Source organism: Oryza sativa, chromosome 1, assembly GCF_034140825.1.
Source record: "Oryza sativa Japonica Group chromosome 1, ASM3414082v1".
NCBI lineage: Eukaryota > Viridiplantae > Streptophyta > Magnoliopsida > Poales > Poaceae > Oryza > Oryza sativa.
This window is the reverse complement of record NC_089035.1, coordinates 43,685,587-43,701,316: the sequence shown is the minus strand read 5'-3', so window position 1 is coordinate 43,701,316 and position 15,730 is coordinate 43,685,587. Positions and strand designations below refer to the sequence as shown.

At 50.3% G+C, this 15,730-nt stretch overlaps 3 protein-coding genes across 7 annotated transcripts; all 3 read right to left on the bottom strand.

The window, feature by feature from the left end:
• Positions 1 to 412: 412 nt before the first annotated feature.
• LOC4326409 (metallothionein-like protein 2B) lies at positions 413 to 1,114 on the bottom strand. The gene is made up of 3 exons (NM_001397951.1): positions 959 to 1,114; positions 829 to 894; positions 413 to 718 (listed from the first exon to the last, which is right to left on the bottom strand). Exons 1-3 carry the CDS (start codon positions 1,021 to 1,023, stop codon positions 607 to 609), a joined length of 243 nt encoding a protein of 80 aa, NP_001384880.1. The 5' UTR covers positions 1,024 to 1,114; the 3' UTR covers positions 413 to 606.
• Positions 1,115 to 1,973: 859 nt separating this feature from the next.
• LOC4326408 (outer envelope pore protein 16, chloroplastic) lies at positions 1,974 to 4,183 on the bottom strand. Of its 5 annotated transcripts, none has more exons than XR_010741516.1 (6): positions 3,932 to 4,183; positions 3,776 to 3,827; positions 3,466 to 3,497; positions 3,200 to 3,293; positions 2,883 to 2,950; positions 1,974 to 2,423 (listed from the first exon to the last, which is right to left on the bottom strand). XR_010741516.1 is itself a non-coding variant. In XM_015763624.3 (6 exons), exons 1-5 carry the CDS (start codon positions 4,043 to 4,045, stop codon positions 2,883 to 2,885), a joined length of 300 nt encoding a protein of 99 aa, XP_015619110.1. In that variant the 5' UTR covers positions 4,046 to 4,183; the 3' UTR covers positions 1,974 to 2,488. The 5 variants fall into 5 exon arrangements, 4 of the variants coding, with proteins under 4 accessions (XP_015619110.1, XP_015619105.1, XP_015619122.1 ...); XM_015763624.3 differs by having other exon boundaries at positions 1,974 to 2,488; positions 3,260 to 3,293; XM_015763619.3 differs by having other exon boundaries at positions 3,260 to 3,293.
• A 143-nt stretch (positions 4,184 to 4,326) lies between these two features.
• Positions 4,327 to 8,293, bottom strand: LOC4326407 (protein TRIGALACTOSYLDIACYLGLYCEROL 2, chloroplastic). The gene is made up of 5 exons (XM_015763613.3): positions 7,602 to 8,293; positions 6,253 to 6,582; positions 5,311 to 5,426; positions 4,957 to 5,047; positions 4,327 to 4,846 (listed from the first exon to the last, which is right to left on the bottom strand). Exons 1-5 carry the CDS (start codon positions 8,082 to 8,084, stop codon positions 4,754 to 4,756), a joined length of 1,113 nt encoding a protein of 370 aa, XP_015619099.1. The 5' UTR covers positions 8,085 to 8,293; the 3' UTR covers positions 4,327 to 4,753.
• Positions 8,294 to 15,730: the final 7,437 nt, after the last annotated feature.

The following is a 15,730-nucleotide window of genomic DNA, read 5'->3' as shown; positions in this document are numbered from 1 at the left end:
GAATTCCTATATGATTCAACTCATACAAGCATCCTCTATAAATTATCCTTTGCTCCAGGGAGGTAGCACAAGCAGCAATGGTCAGGGTGCATTCCCTTTGCCTGTCCAACAGGGATCCCCTGTAATACTGCAGAGGCAGTAGCAACCGTTATACCGCAGAGGATATGCATCATCAATACCTGTCTGGCGCTGAACTTTTGCGTGTAGTAATTCAGTTTCTCAATATTAGGCTCAGCTTGTTTCACTTTTTTTTGAGATCGAGGTTACAGAAGTATATAAGCAGCCAAGTTAATATGAATTAATAAGATGGTAGGATTAGAATTACGTACTCTCTCGATCATATATAGCCTCTGCTTGCATGCAGCAGGAGTATAGTATATAGTTAAGACAAAGAAAATGTATATAAATAAGATTTTGCGATTAAGTAAGGAATTTTATTTAGGGGCCAGGCGGCAACATGACATACATGAGACGCTAAGGTAGGTAGCTAGCTAGCTAGCAGCAAATTAAGGACTTGCATGCAAGCTAGGTAGCTAGTACATGGCATATGTAGTGGTACTGGTAGCTCGTTGATCAGGTGATGAATTGGATGGAGATAAGTTTCTTCTAGTTGCAGTTGCAGCAGGAGCAGCCGCAGCTGGTGCCGCACTTGCAGGTGTTGCAGCCGCAGCTGCCGTTCTCCGCCCCCATCTCTGATCCTCCGGAAGCAGCACCAGACCTGCAATCGATCATGCATTGCCCATGTAATGGATATATAGTGTTCATACTTATATAAAATCTATCGATCGGAGTATGTATAATTAATCAAGCATGGGTATACGTACATACCCCTTGTTGGTTGCATCGGCAAGGAAGGTGGTCGTGGTCGTGGGTTCCACCTCAGAGTACTTGCATCTGCATATATCGATCGTCAAGTTTGAATTGCATCGATCGATCGATCTGCATGTAATATACGTACCCGCCGCAGCCGTTGCCGCACTGGCAGCTGGAGCCGCATCCGCAGTTGCCACCGCAGCACGACATGGTGATGATGATGAGAGCTTCTTCTTCCTTCTCTGGCCTTGTCGGCAACTAGCTGCTGCTTACTTGTATGGAGCTTCTCAGTTGCTGGCCTGAGGAGCAATGGCAACCGCACCCTGCCCTATTTATAGCCACCCACACTACACCCACGGATCATCAGTAGTGAATGCAATGCATACGCCCGCGCGAGAGAGATCGATGTAGGAGTAGCAAGCATCTAACTGCAGTTGCAGAATAATCAACAGTAGTAAAAAGAAGAAAAAACAATACTCAGTAGTAGCTAGATCGACCACTAGAATGGATGGGATTGGAGATGCCGCGCGCACTAGATAGCGATAGCAGCTGCCATGGAATGGAAATAAGGAACGGACGACATCATCCGAGGGACCACCATGCGTCTTATCTCATTTTGTCTCATCCATATATATATCTCTCCAGTTTTCTTCTTAATTTCTTCAATTAATTTCACAAATATTGCAACCGGAAAAACTAAATCTTTTAGTTGAACTAATTCTTGCTTCGACATGTAGTATTCAGTTCGATTTAATTTAATTTAATTTACGACGCTATATTATATACATACAGTTCGATTTGCAGTTTTTATTCGTCGAGACACCGACGGACGGATCGATCGATCGATCAAACATCAAAAGATATAAATTAGTAAAGGTGAATGAGTGGAGCATCTGTGGAGTGTCAATTCTTGTTCCCCCTCTATCTATGTAGATCTCTGTCAATGGCTACCCCTATGATATTGCAATTACTAGACGATCGTTTACTTTTACAAGGCGTATATTGATTACTAGCATGCAGCATGGGAGTATATATATGGCTGACCATCGCTCGCATCACCAAAAAGTTAAACTGCGAGCAGTGACGAGGCCGATGATAAGGATATGGAGAACGATCTCTCCTCCATTCTTTTCCTGCCCCAACATATATATTCCTCCTCATAACAACAAAGGCAACGCAACTTTGATTCCAACAGTTAAAGCATCACACAACAGGAGCAATTGATAGATACGTCTGCGACAATTATTGTCCATCACTAATCACGTACTGCTAAAGCTGAAATTAACACTACACACATAAAGCAGGGCCAGTCACATATACAAGAGCTGGAAAACGATCGATCCATCTCTTATTATTACTGCATTAAAATTTGCATATGCGTGGTTGCTAATACTATTTTTTTCCAACAAGTAAGAGTAGAGTGTTATTCTTCTTGGGGGCACAGATCAACAACAAGTAGTATGCAGACTTCAGGTAAGGTAATTGAGGAACTCTGCAGCGGTTGCGATGGCTCCCCCAGTGATGGCGTTCTTCACCACGTTCTGCCTGTGGCTGTTGCTCGCCGCAGACACCAGTGCTCCTGTTACGGCGCCTCCAACCATCGCGTTCTTCTGCTCAATTGCATACACACACATCCCAAGGAAATGCAAGTTAACATCCAGATCGATCGTGCACACTGCACAGACAGCAGCCAGTATATATTCATGAACAGATGAGTACATTTTCCAAAACTACAGATGCTTTAATCAAACTATCACAAAACTATATATTTAAGAGTGCGTCTGCCAGATTTAGTACTAAATTATCACCAAACTACAAATTTAACATCAATTTTATTATAAAACTGTAGCTTTTGTAACTTTCAGAAAAACAACAGGCTATTGATTTAAACTTTAAAATCTGTAGTTCTTTGATAAATTCATTACAAAATCTGTAGTTTCGTGGTACAAGTCATTAAATTTATAGTTTTGTGATGCACAACATTAAATTTGTAGCTTTGCGATAGTTTGGTCCAAGTATTTTGAGATTTACTCCGACCAAATTAATCAAACACCATATGCGTATATTACCTAGTCCCTGTGACCACGGATTCTTTCGATTCCATACTCCATGCCCACATATACACCCGCAATAGTACCTGAATATGTGTTTCTTCCATTGTTAGATTAACAAAAATACAACACATGCGCTTGAGTACGTTGACAGTAGTATTTTGTTAGTTTTGAGCAAAGCTGAGTTAATAGAAAATCAAGTACTCCCTCCGTTTCACAATGTAAGACTTTCTAGCATTGCTCATATACATATAGACGTTAATGAATCTAAACACATACATATGTCTAGATTCATTAACATCTAAATGAATATGGGCAATGCTAAAAAGTCTTACATTGTGAAACGGAGGAAGTAGGAGATTATATATGCAGATGAGTTGATTATTTAATTATACCCCAATATGCGCCTTCCTTGCAAATTTTCTTGAGCTGCATACATATAAATTCAGGAGCGCAAGATCAGCAGGAGTATAGCAGTATTAGGTGGGGAAACAGTAACTTCATTTCTGAAGAAACTGTCCTTGATGGAACAGCAGATAGAGAGAAAATGGAATAACGGATGCAAAGCTATGGAAATGTGAGTGTATTTATATATACTTACTGCACTCTCAACTTTGTGCTTTGAGACGTCCCCTGCAGAAAGAAACAGGTCAAAAGTCAAAATAGCATGGAGCACTAACTCTGAAAGTGCATTATTCAGTGGGTGAATTATATATTTGAAAAGGGGTAAAAGCTTATGTATTAATAGAGAAGGAGAGTGACAACATTAAAAACAAATATGGTGGGTAGAAATGATGGCCACAGGAGAGATTCATGTTGTCTCTGGTGTGTCTTTGTCCCTTTTGGATGAGAGAGAAATGAACACGATGATAGGGAAATTATATATGCAGCAGATGAAGTAAAGTTGAGACCTCTGTGAAGGCACTCGAAGGTCTCTTCGGCAGCGACCTTGCAAGCCCCAACCTGCATCGATTATTATTCGATTAAATAAAAGATAATACATAAGATGCAGAGATTAATTGAGAGAGAGAGAGAGAGAGAGAGAGAGAGAGAGATGTATTATGTACAGCGCCAATCTTGAGGAAGCCGTCGACGGTGCGGTTGAGGAAGGGATGGCCCATGTCGACGGCGAGGTCGAACCTCGGCGACGTCAGGCTGCCGGAGAAGCCGCTGTGAGCCATATGCTGTTCGTTGCTCGATCGATCTCGTCGTCTTCTATTGTGTATACAATCACAAATAATATAGCCAGCCAATTAAGTTGAAGCAGTCGCCAACTCCGGCATGCACTGCACACCTTCCGCCCGGGATCGCTTACCTCTTCAATTCCCTTCCTCTGCACTCTCTCTCTCTCTCTCTCTCTCTCTCTCTCGCATAGTCCATATCCCACGCAATTCTTTCTGTTTCTGGGCACACAAGTAGGAGTAATACGCAACACATGGGACTCCCATACACAACAAGATGGTTCACTCAGACAACAAAGTTTTCATGTATTTATGCATTCCTTGCTGGTTACCTTTGCGCAAGGGCACAAGAATGAAACATCACAATATCAAACAAAAACCGGCCTACACTGCCTCCCAAAAAAAAAAAACAAAAACAAATTAAGAAGATGCCCTACACAACTAACGGAGATTTACACATTTCCCCGTGCTTTTCTTGTTTTAATAATATCCGGGAATGCAGGAAACTTGGAAAACAAAACCAGAGACTATAATTCCACTATTCAAAAACTTGGTTCCCCTCTCTCCAAATGACCTCTTTCTAATCTCATTCTCAACCTGCGCTTTCCTCTCATTTTCTTCCTTTTTTCAAGAAATGCTACACTAATAGCAAATTCCTGTATCAGCGCTTCCCAATGGAGAAAGCTCCCCCGTGTTATTCCTGAGCAATCACAACAGTCTGCTAAGTGACTTGATAAGCAGCTTGATGTTCCGCCTTGTCGCGTCGTCACCGGTGAAACCAGAGATGTCTGAGCTGATACTCTGCGAAGTAACCAAGGACGGGTACAGCAAATACATTTCAGTCTGATGATCTGACTGAGAAATAACCAAAACTGACCTAAAGAAAGTTAAAAGAGTATATATATGCAAACCTCAATATTCTTCAGAGTAAAGATAAGGGTGAAAATAGACTGCTTAATAAGATCGGTGTTCTCAGGGGTAAGCATGGAAGACTTCAGCCTTCTGCAGGGTAGCACAAGAAAAGTTTATCATCACATTTATCTTTGGTACATTATATAATATGATGCAGTGTATATTTAGAGAGGTCTATTTGAATACTAGTATAATCTTGTAGACTCTTTCATAATAAGAAAGTCATAGCTTGATGGTTTATATCAAATTCTCCAATTTATATCATTACTTATCATGACTTACCTCAAGCAAGATGTTATAACTCATAGTTGTATAAATAATATGTATTAGGCCACAATGCTTTCCAGAAGTACCTTAAATCACCGGATGCATCAGCCAGACCTTTAGCTATAATCTCGACATCCTTCACCAGATCACTATCACGAACCTCAGAAAGCAGAGGTTGAATTTCTTCAGCTAATGCTTCAATCTGTTCCATCACTAACATTTAAATGGATGAGTACTACTATTCAGGAACATTTTTCGATTTTGCACCCAAAAAAAAAGGATTCGGCAGAGCTGCACATATGGAGGAAGTACCACCCACAACCTTTTTTTTTTCTTTCTCAAAAGCATGTGACATAAACAAGAAACCTAACAACATATCCCCCCTAAATGGAGGTCCCCTCTCTTGACAGTGCTACATGCATGCCAACCAGTGCAGCTATGTGATAGGACAAAAATTGACCATACCCTGGAACATTCAGTGGTCAACCAACGTCTGACTTAAGTATGGACAGGATGGATCATTTTTTTCTTGGTATATCATACACAAATAGATCATATACTTTGGTACACAACCAATTTGAACCATATACAAGACATAAAAAAAAAACATGCCAATAGTTGAGTTGTACATAAAGGCATGAAAACAAATGAATGAAGGCTGAAAATTTATTTGCAAGTAATAATCACGATAATTACATGATTTATGGCTTCATATGCATGATACATTGACATGTTAGGAAAAACTGTCAGGTATAAAGGATGAGACTCCAGTGGTACTAACTGCCAGAGTAACCACTCTTTTCAATATTTAAAAGGTACACAGGATCAGGAAACGCTGTTGCACTTCCAAGCATGGTTACGAAAATTTCACCATAGGGGTAAAGCATATGAACCATGAAATCTTATTGAGTGGCAGTGAGAAAAAAAATAGGTTGCAAAGAGATCTGATTAACTAAATAGGACAAATTATAAATATTTCTCCGGATATGGAAACTATATACAAAAGCAGAACGATGAGAAAAATGTACCCGTGAAAGAAGAGGCTGCGCTTCTTCCATTATTGATGCTACTTTTTCAGCCAACTTGTAGCTTTTGTGAACACCAATTTCCTCCATATCTCTTCCTAGACGAGTAAATATTCCAACCAGTGCGTCTAAGCTTACTCCTTGTTGTCCTTTCATCCTCTCTTTGTCACAGAGAATTAAACCTTCTTTGGAACAGTCTGGGTCAAGAGGACCAACTGAAGGTGTAGGGAGTGGATCTTTTGGTGTTATATCAATCAGTGTCTCCATTAGAAGACCAGACTGATTCACCTCAACCACTGAATTGCGGGGCACAATAATTTTATCATCTTCAACCTATCATACAAGAGATAGCAAATATTCAGCCCAGGGGGAATTATACAGTAAGAAATGCACATATGTAGACAATAGGCAAGACCAAAATGAAGGTGCTCTTGTTGCCCAACTTACTAAAAGGAGTGATGATTGAAAGGTAAACTCAACCTATTTGTGTAACTGGAAAGTATCCGTAAGAGAACCAATGAGCCCTGAAGCTTAGTGAAACAGCATAAATGCAAATTAATGACACATTGCATTGCACAAACTAAACCATGGATTCTTTTCAGAAAGTTGTTCTATGAATTAATAGGCATTTAGGGCAAAGTCAATGCAAAGTCTTGCTTTCAAATAAGTCGCACACCTGCAACACCAACTTTATATTGAAAATGTGAAGTCTGAGTAAGTGAGTAGTGGAAAACTCTAAGCATCTAAAAGGAGGACATGACCCCTCCCATCCATGAATCATGAATCATGACAAGTTACAATACCAGGAATTTGCTGTTCAGATTACCAGCTTAGGTAAATCGAGTGGCTACACAGCCAGGTTAAAATAAACTAGCCAGCAAGAGTAAAGATCTCAGCTTTTCCGAATGAACAAAATTTGAGCAACTAACTACTCTAGATCCAATATTTTTTTTAGAAAAAAAAAACTACTCTAGATGCAATTAATTTCAGCATCAGTAAGCAATGGCAATCTTCTTTAGAAGGAAATGGCATATATCTGCATAGAATTTGACATGCATGAAGCAGTCATTTGATTCTGATTGATTAGGTTAGCATCAAATTTCAGTTGATAATTAGAAAGAAGGCGAAGCAGTTAGCAAGAAAATGCGTTAAAATTAAACACAAGAATATGCATTGCCATTTTGACAAGTTACATGGTTTGAGTGCCAATTGTATGAGAGAGTAATATAAGTAAGGTGATAAGAAGTAGTCCTATGGTGCATGTACTAGATCTGCCATCTTCCATTTTGGTTTGTTGAAGGAATGCAAAAGGATGCATAAAAAAGGAAGAGGATGGTGTAAGTAGGGGGTACCTCAACATAAGCATCGATGCTCTTGAGGGAAGAGTCGACGCGGACGACGTTGCCGACGGTGACACCGCGGATGCGGACGGGGGTGCCGACGCAAATCCCGCAGGCCTGGGTGAACTCGAAGACGGCTTGGTACTTGCGGAAGCGGGCGCGGAGCTGGAATCCCCGGAGCCAGGCGAGGGCGAGGGCGAGCAGCGCGGCCCCGGAGACCATGAAGAGGCCGACGCCGCCCTCCCAGACGCTGCGCTTGCCGAAGCCGTAGTCACCCAGGGGGTGGAGCGTGCGGCGCCATAGCGCGAGGAGCGGGTTGCCGCCGCCCTCGGCCTCGGGTGTGGGAGAAGGGTCGCCCGAGGCGGAGGCGGAGCAGATAGCGAGGGAATTGCGGCGGCGGGGCCTGGGATTGGGAGTGGGAGCGAGGGTGGTGGGACGAGGGTTCGAAGAGAGGGCGATGAATGGGGGAGGGAGAAAGGATTTGGTGGTGGCCATGGCGATGATGACGAATTTAGTGGATGGATGAATAGGGGGATTGGAAGAGGCGATGCCGATGCGTCACCTTGGATGATTGAGCGGTTCCATCGTCGGCGATTGGAGGCGGCGGATCGGAGGTCTCCGGCGGCGGCGGCGGTGGCTGATGGCGATTCGATCCTCTTTGGCTGGACGCCCCTCCCCGTCTCGTCAACTAATCACATCACATCACCTCCACCACACACTCCTCCAAACCTTTACACAAGATTTCACATTATTTTTACTATTATTATTTTAGAAAATATTTCTTGGTGAAAGAAAATATACTGCTAACCTTGTGTATTAACTCATCTGTTCTAAAATAAATCAACTTTTGTATACAAATTTAGACATTATCAACGCTCTAGGAGCCATCGAATTTAGGTTTGTTCATTGCAAACCATCCAACCCAGCAACCAAAACCAAATCAGTACAAGCGGGTTACACTGGTTTTCTCGGTTATAGATCAAACATGTACGATTTGACAACGTGGTGGATTGAATAACGGTTTTAACCCACCGGCTATAGGTGCGGCGGAGGTGTTACTTTTAATCTCTCCGTTGTTATAGCAAGGTCGTCTCTTCTCCTCCAACAAAACAAGGACTATTTGTTATTGTCTCCGGTATAGTTACTGTTTGTTGCATCACCATGTGCACATGTTCCACGTGGTTTTTTTTCCCTCTTTGTTTTTGCTTGTGCCCATGCTTCACACTCTATATATATTATTACTCTACTTTTTTTAAAAAAAGAATGGTTATATATAATAGTATTACAATACTACCATACAATTCTACGATTTGATACTACTTTAAGGATACTGCCTAGAATCTTGATACTAACAACTTTGGTATTCCTAGCAATTCAAAACACAATATGACGGAGCGTGGGGCTCCTCACCGGGAGACCGCGCAGGCCCCCCTTTGCCGGTTCGGCCGGGGGCCCTGGGTGAGATTCTAAGCTCCTAGTCTGTGGAAAGTTCGCGAGAATGGAAAAAGCACAAGACACGGGCGATGTATACAGGTTCGGGCCGCTGAGAAGCGTAATACCCTACTCCTGTGTTCTGGTGGATCTGTGTATGAAGAAGCTACAAAGAGCTGGAGAGCCAGAGAGCTCTTATTCTAAAAACCCTCTTCTCCCTTTTTTTTTTCTCGTGGGATCTCCTCTCCAGATCATCCCCCCTTCCAGCCCCCTCTCTTAAGTGGGCAAGGTCCTCCTTTTATATCTCAAGGGGATACCACATGCACCACTTCTCCTTCTCTCTCTTTTTGGGTGGGGGCCCATCCTATCTATAGTAAAACTTGGCTTGCCTTCTCTTGGAAGCTGAAACACTGCCTGTTTTTGAGTGTGGCCACGCGTCCTCGTTCGTCTGACCTCGGGGATCACCCTGTCATCTCTTCATAAATGGGCGGAGATTTGCAACAGCTGCTGCCCGAGTGACCCTTCTGACGGGACGGCCCATACCTACCTCCACTCCGCCGGAAGCAGGTGCAACGTGGGAACACGGTTGTCTTCCGGCGACATAACCAGTGTCAGACCAGTCACAGACCGGTCACCTTTGTCCACCACGTGTCAGTTTAGCAATCTGCATGTTCGCCCTTCTTCATACAACGTCTTGCTTATAATGGTTGGGATAAAGCCTGGCATATATCTGACCAGGACCAACGTGCCATCTCCAGGAGCTAGCACGCTGGCTCCGGCTAGGGACGAGTGCCTAGAGACTCTCATCCTGACGGGACGGGGCGAGGCGTGTGTCAGATCGCCTGTTGCCACCTAACCCGCAATCTGACCGATCTGTGACCGGTCACAGACCGGATAAACGAGCGTGCCATACTGCGCTACATGTGGCGTGACGCGCTCGTCCAAACCGCAATAAATGCGGTTAGGTGAGCCCCGCTATGCTTACCTACCCCATATACGCGGCGCAAAACCCACAAGGGGTCGGGGCGCCTCGGCCCTCGGGGCCGAGACGGGAGCGGTCCGACCCCTCGGGGAGACAAAGAGAAGGGCGGCCGTATCACCCTCGGGCCCGACCCCCCCGAGGGGGTTAGGCCACGTGGGTGATCGTGTCTGCCTCAAGTCTCTAAGTCATGATACTCCCGGTCCCATGTCACCGACAGTAGCCCCCGGCGTTATGTCAGGGCGATCGCCCTCCTCGAGGGAAGCGGTCGGGCGTGACGCCACTTTCTAAGGCCTGGTGACAGGTGGGCCGGTCTAAAAATCGGGACAAGCCGGTTCGTTTTTCCTAGAGATATGATGATGGCGCTTCGGTCGGCGAGCGTAATTAACGCGCGCACGATATGTTCCATCTCGACTGCCACAGCCGCATATCCACCTCATGCACCGCAAACGGGCGAATGGGATTAGTGGAAGCGTGGGCGCGAGAAACGAGGGGGCGAAATAGTGGGCGCGAGAAACGAGGAGCCGGGCACAGCGTTGGCAAGGGTATAAAGTCGCCGAGGAAGAGATTTGCTTCCTTCCTCTCGCTATTATTCCCCTTGTCTTCGCCGCTTGCGCCCTAACTCCTTGTTTCCTGTGCCCTACCTTCGCCACACGTGCTCGCTCTCAAACATCTCTTCTTCCGGCGTCATGGCACGGGGCTCCGCTCCGCTTGACGGTAGCGTGCTGCCGTCTTCCCGCATCGTGAGCGAGAGACAGGCCGGGCTGCCACGCCGCTTCATGCCGGAATCTGCCACCGGCCGGGAGATAGTCTCGCTGGGCGAGGGATGCCCGGCGCCACGCTACCCGGGGCGGTCCGTCTTCTTCCTCCCTTTTGCAATGGCAGGGCTGGTTCCGCCATTTTCTTCTTTCTTCATGGATGTTCTGGAGTTTTACGATCTCCAGATGGCGCACCTCACCCCCAACGCGGTAATGACATTGGCCATCTTCGCGCACCTGTGCGAGATGTTCATCGGGGTGCGCCCATCCCTTCGGCTGTTCCGGTGATTCTTCACCGTACAGCCGGTGTCGCCGCCGTCGGTGGTTGGTGGTTGCTACTTCCAGCCGCGGGGGCCGGTGCTGAACCGCTACATTCCCTGCGTCCTCCGCAAGAAGTGGGATGACTGGAAGAGCGACTGGTTCTACACCCCCCTCGCCGACGAAGCGCGCCTCCGACTTCCGAGCCAGCCTCCAGCGCAGGCCTCCAACTGGCGGGCGCCGGTAGATCTGGGAGATGGCTACGACGCCGTCCTCGACCGCCTGGCGGGCCTGCGATCCCAGGGGCTCACAGGGGCCATGGTGTTCGGCGACTATCTTCGTCGCCGGATCGCGCCACTCCAGCGGCGCGCTCGGGGCGCCTGGGAGTACACCGGGTCCGAGGACTGTATGAGGACCCACCGGGGGGTCAAATGGGACTGGGTCCCCGAAGACTTCAAGGTAATGATCCAACGGGTGCTGAATCTCAGCTCCGCGGAGGCATCCCTCATCCCCCAAGGAGTCCTCCCCCTCTGCAGCGATCCAGATCGCGCCAACATCCTGTCCATCATGATGGCGGTCGGGGCCTCAGAGGAGCGAGCTCCTAAGGGCCATGACGGTGCGAGCGGGAGCCGCAAGGGAGATCAATCTACCCCAGGAGGGGGTTGTGCTTCCGGGCCCCGTGATGGGGGCTCGGGGGGCAGCCGCCCTGCCGACGCCTGAGGGAAGAGGAAGCAAGAGGGTACTTCCTCCCCATCTCTTCCCCGAGGGGGCGGGGCGGCGCGTGTCAGCAGCAGGCGCCCGGAGGGGGCCGCGCCGACGCCGCAGCCCGAGGGGGAGCGGAAGAAGAAACGGCTCCGCAAGATGGGGGGGACAGAACCATCCCGGGGAAACCTCATTTCCCCTCCAAGGTGGTCGTTTAACCGACCCCCTCGCAGGTTCGTCCCACGCCCATTGTGGCTGTATTCATTCTTCCAACACAAGTTTTCATTCACCCACCTTGTTTGTCTTCTGGCTTTTCTTCTGCTTCAGCGAGATCCCGTCGCGTCCTTCTTGCCAATTCAAGTCCGGCCAATCTGAGGCCGAGAATGCGGCGACCACGGAGGCTCGGAGGCGGGAATCTGACCGGCGAGAAGCCGCGGATCGCCTACGGGAAGCCGAGGAGGCCGCCCAGGTGGCCGTCCGAGCTCGCCAAGCTGAAGAAGCCGCTCGGGAGGAGGCCAGACTTCGCCAGGCCGAGGCGGCGACGACTTCCGAGGCAGCTCGCGACGAGGCCGCGGGCGCATCGCTTGGGCCCACTCCCTCGGGCGACGCTCAGGACAAGCCAGGTCCGGGGGACATCCCTGAGTCCGGCACGTCCATCGGCGGGCCGAGCCGCGCGGCATCCTCACCGAGGCGGCTCTCCCCCACGCCTTCCGCTGCCCCACTGAGCGCAGAGCCTCTTCTGCAGGCCTTGGCCGTCGCTAACACCACGGTGTTGGACGGGTTAAGTGCCCAGATGGAGGCCTTGCAAGCAGAGCGGGTGGAGCTCGACGCCGCATGGGCACGTGTCGAAGAGGGGCGTCGCTCGGTGGAGGCCATGGTGGAGGTGGGCCGCAAGGCACACCGCCGTCACGTCTCAGAGCTCGAAGCCCGTCGGAAGATGCTGGGGGAGATCGCCAGGGAGGTGGAGGAGGAGAGGGGGGCTGCCCTCATCGCCACTACCGTGATGAACGAGGCGCAGGACGACCTCCGCCTTCAATACGGGAGCTGGGAGGCGGAGCTAGGGAGGAAGCTCGACGCCGCCCGGGGGGTCCTTGACGCTGCCGCTGCCCGAGAACGGCGGGCGGCGGAGACCGAGGTGGTATCCCGGCGGCGCGAAGAAGCCCTTGAGGCCCGTGCCATGGCGCTGGAAGAGCGTGCCTGCGCCGTGGAGAGGGACCTGGCGGATCGCGAGGCCGCCGTTGCCATCCGGGAGGCAACGCTGACTGCGCACGAGGCCGCCTGTGCCGAAGAGGAGTCCGCGCTCCGCCTCCGCGAGGACGCGCTCACCGAGCGGGAGCGAGCTCTCGAGGAGGCCGAGGCCGCGGCGCAACGGCTGGCGGACGGCCTGTCCCTCCGTGAGGCAGCGTGGGAGGAGCAGGCGCGCCGTAATCTGGAAGGTGCCCGCGCCGAGAGGGCCGCGCTGAACCAGCGGGCCGCTGAGCTCGAGGCGCGGGAGAAGGAGCTGGACGCGAGGGCGCGCAGTGGCGGGGCGGCCGCGGGCGAAAGCGACTTAACCGCCCGCCTCACAGCTGCCGAACACACTATCGCCGATCTGCAGGGCGCGCTAGACTCGTCCGCCGGGGAGGTCGAGGCCCTCCGCTTGGCAGGCGAGGTAGGGCCCGGCATGCTTCGGGACGCCGTCTCCCGTCTAGACCGCGCCGGCCGGCAGGCGGGCCTCTAGGGCGGGCGGACTGCGAAGTATGCCGCCAACCAGGGGGGCCTCGCCCAGCGCCTCTCAGAGATAGCCGGGACTCTCCAACGGCTCCCCGAGGAGCTCGAGAGGACGATTAAGTCATCCTCGAGGGACCTCGCCCGAGGAGCGGTGGAGCTCGTACTGGCGAGTTACCAAGCCAGGGATCCCGACTTCTCCCCATGGACGGCGCTGGACGAGTTCCCTCCCGGGACCGAGGACGGTGCGCGCGCGCAGGTCCGGGACGCCGCCGACCATATCGTCCACAGCTTCGAGGGTTCGGCCCCTCGGCTCGCGTTCGCCCTCAACTCCGACGAGGAGGACGATGACGGCGGAGTGGGCGACAGTGGCGACGAGGCTGGCGACCCGGGTGCATCGGAGTGAGCCCCCAGGCCCCCGCCAATCTTTAAATAGTTTCTTCTTTTCTTCTTCCGAGGCCTTCGGGCCCCCTTCTTGTATAGACTAATTTAATCTGCAATCAAATAAAGAGGAAATTTTTTGTGTCAATTCTATTTGTTGTGTGTATGAGACGAGGATGTCTGTGCCGCGGTCCTTTTGTGTCTTGGCTTGAACAAGGGCTCGTGCCCAGGTCCTAGTCCTCAAATGGCTCGGGTCGGGGCTAGTGCCTGGGGAGATCCACATGTCGAGACTGGCCAGGCCGGGAGCGTGGTGACCGAGGGTTATGGGTGACCCGATTGTGGGTTTTTGCCGATTCCCCCCCGGAGTTCACTACGCCCCGAGGCACGGCTCGGTTCTGGGCCCCGTTTGGCGATTTTAGCCGACCCGAGCCCCCGAGGGCAGGATTGAACACGAGTGACCTATTTCAAGTCAAGATCCTTCAAAAGGAAACAACAGCACAGATACAGCCTTTAGGAAATCAAAAATGCTTTTATTGAAATACAGATATAAGAGAAATAAGAATATGCATATGTGGTAGCCCCCGGCCAACCCTGCACGCCCGAGGGGGGTGCGGGGTTGGCCCGAGCCCGAAACCTGACACCCGATCCCCCTTTAGGGGTAGAAGCGACGAAGGTGTTCGATGTTCCACGGGTTAGGCAGCTCTGTGCCGTCGCCCATGGCCAGCCGAACGGAGCCCGGCCGGGGGACGCCGATCACTCGATACGGACCCTCCCACATTGGTGAGAGCTTGCTCAATCCAGCACGCGTTTGGACACGGTGTAGGACGAGGTCGTCGACGCAGAGTGATCGGGCCCGGACGTGGCGCTGATGGTAGCGCCGCAGGCTCTGCTGGTAGCGCGCGGCTCGGAGGGCCGCGCGCCGCCTTCGCTCTTCCAAGTAGTCGAGGTCATCTCTGCGAAGCTGATCTTGATCAGCCTCGCAGTACATGGTGGCCCGAGGGGACCTTAGGGTGAGCTCGGATGGGAGAACCGCTTCCGCGCCGTAGACGAGGAAGAAAGGCGTTTCCCCGGTTGCTCGGCTTGGCGTGGTTCGGTTCGCCCAGAGCACCGCTGGCAACTCCTCGATCCACGAATCGCCGTGCTTCTTGAGGATGTTGAAGGTCTTGGTTTTAAGGCCTCTGAGGATTTCCGCATTTGCGCGCTCCACTTGGCCGTTGCTTCTGGGGTGGGCAGGTGAGGCGAAGCAGAGCTTGATGCCCATGTCTTCGCAGTAATCGCCGAAAAGTTCACTAGTGAATTGGGTGCCGTTATCCGTAATAATACGGTTAGGCACTCCAAACCGGGATGTGATGCCCTTAATGAATTTAAGTGCGGAGTGCTTATCGATCTTGACGACCGGATAAGCCTCGGGCCACTTAGTGAACTTGTCGATCGCAACATACAGATACTCAAACCCGCCCGGGGCCCGCCTAAACGGTCCTAGGATATCGAGCCCCCAGACAGCAAATGGCCATGAAAGTGGTATGATCTGCAGGGCCTGGGCCGGCTGATGGATTTGCTTGGCGTGGAATTGACACGCTCTGCATCGCCGGACCAGGTCGACCGCATCATTGAGAGCTGTCGGCCAATAGAAACCTTGACGAAAGACTTTACCAACCAAGGTGCGCGAGGCGGAGTGGGCTCCGCATTCGCCTTCATGGATATCAGCAAGAAGCTCGACGCCTTGTTCCCGAGGAATGCACTTCAGGAGGATTCCGTTAGTCGCGCGCCGATAGAGGGTCCCTTCTATCAGCACGTAGCGTTTGGAGATGCGCTGGACGCGTTCACTTCCTTCGTGGTCCTCGGGTAGAGTCTTATCTGTGAGGTATGCTTGGATCTCAACGATCCAAGCAATCAATCTAAGGGAGCTGGGAGCGCTCCCCTCG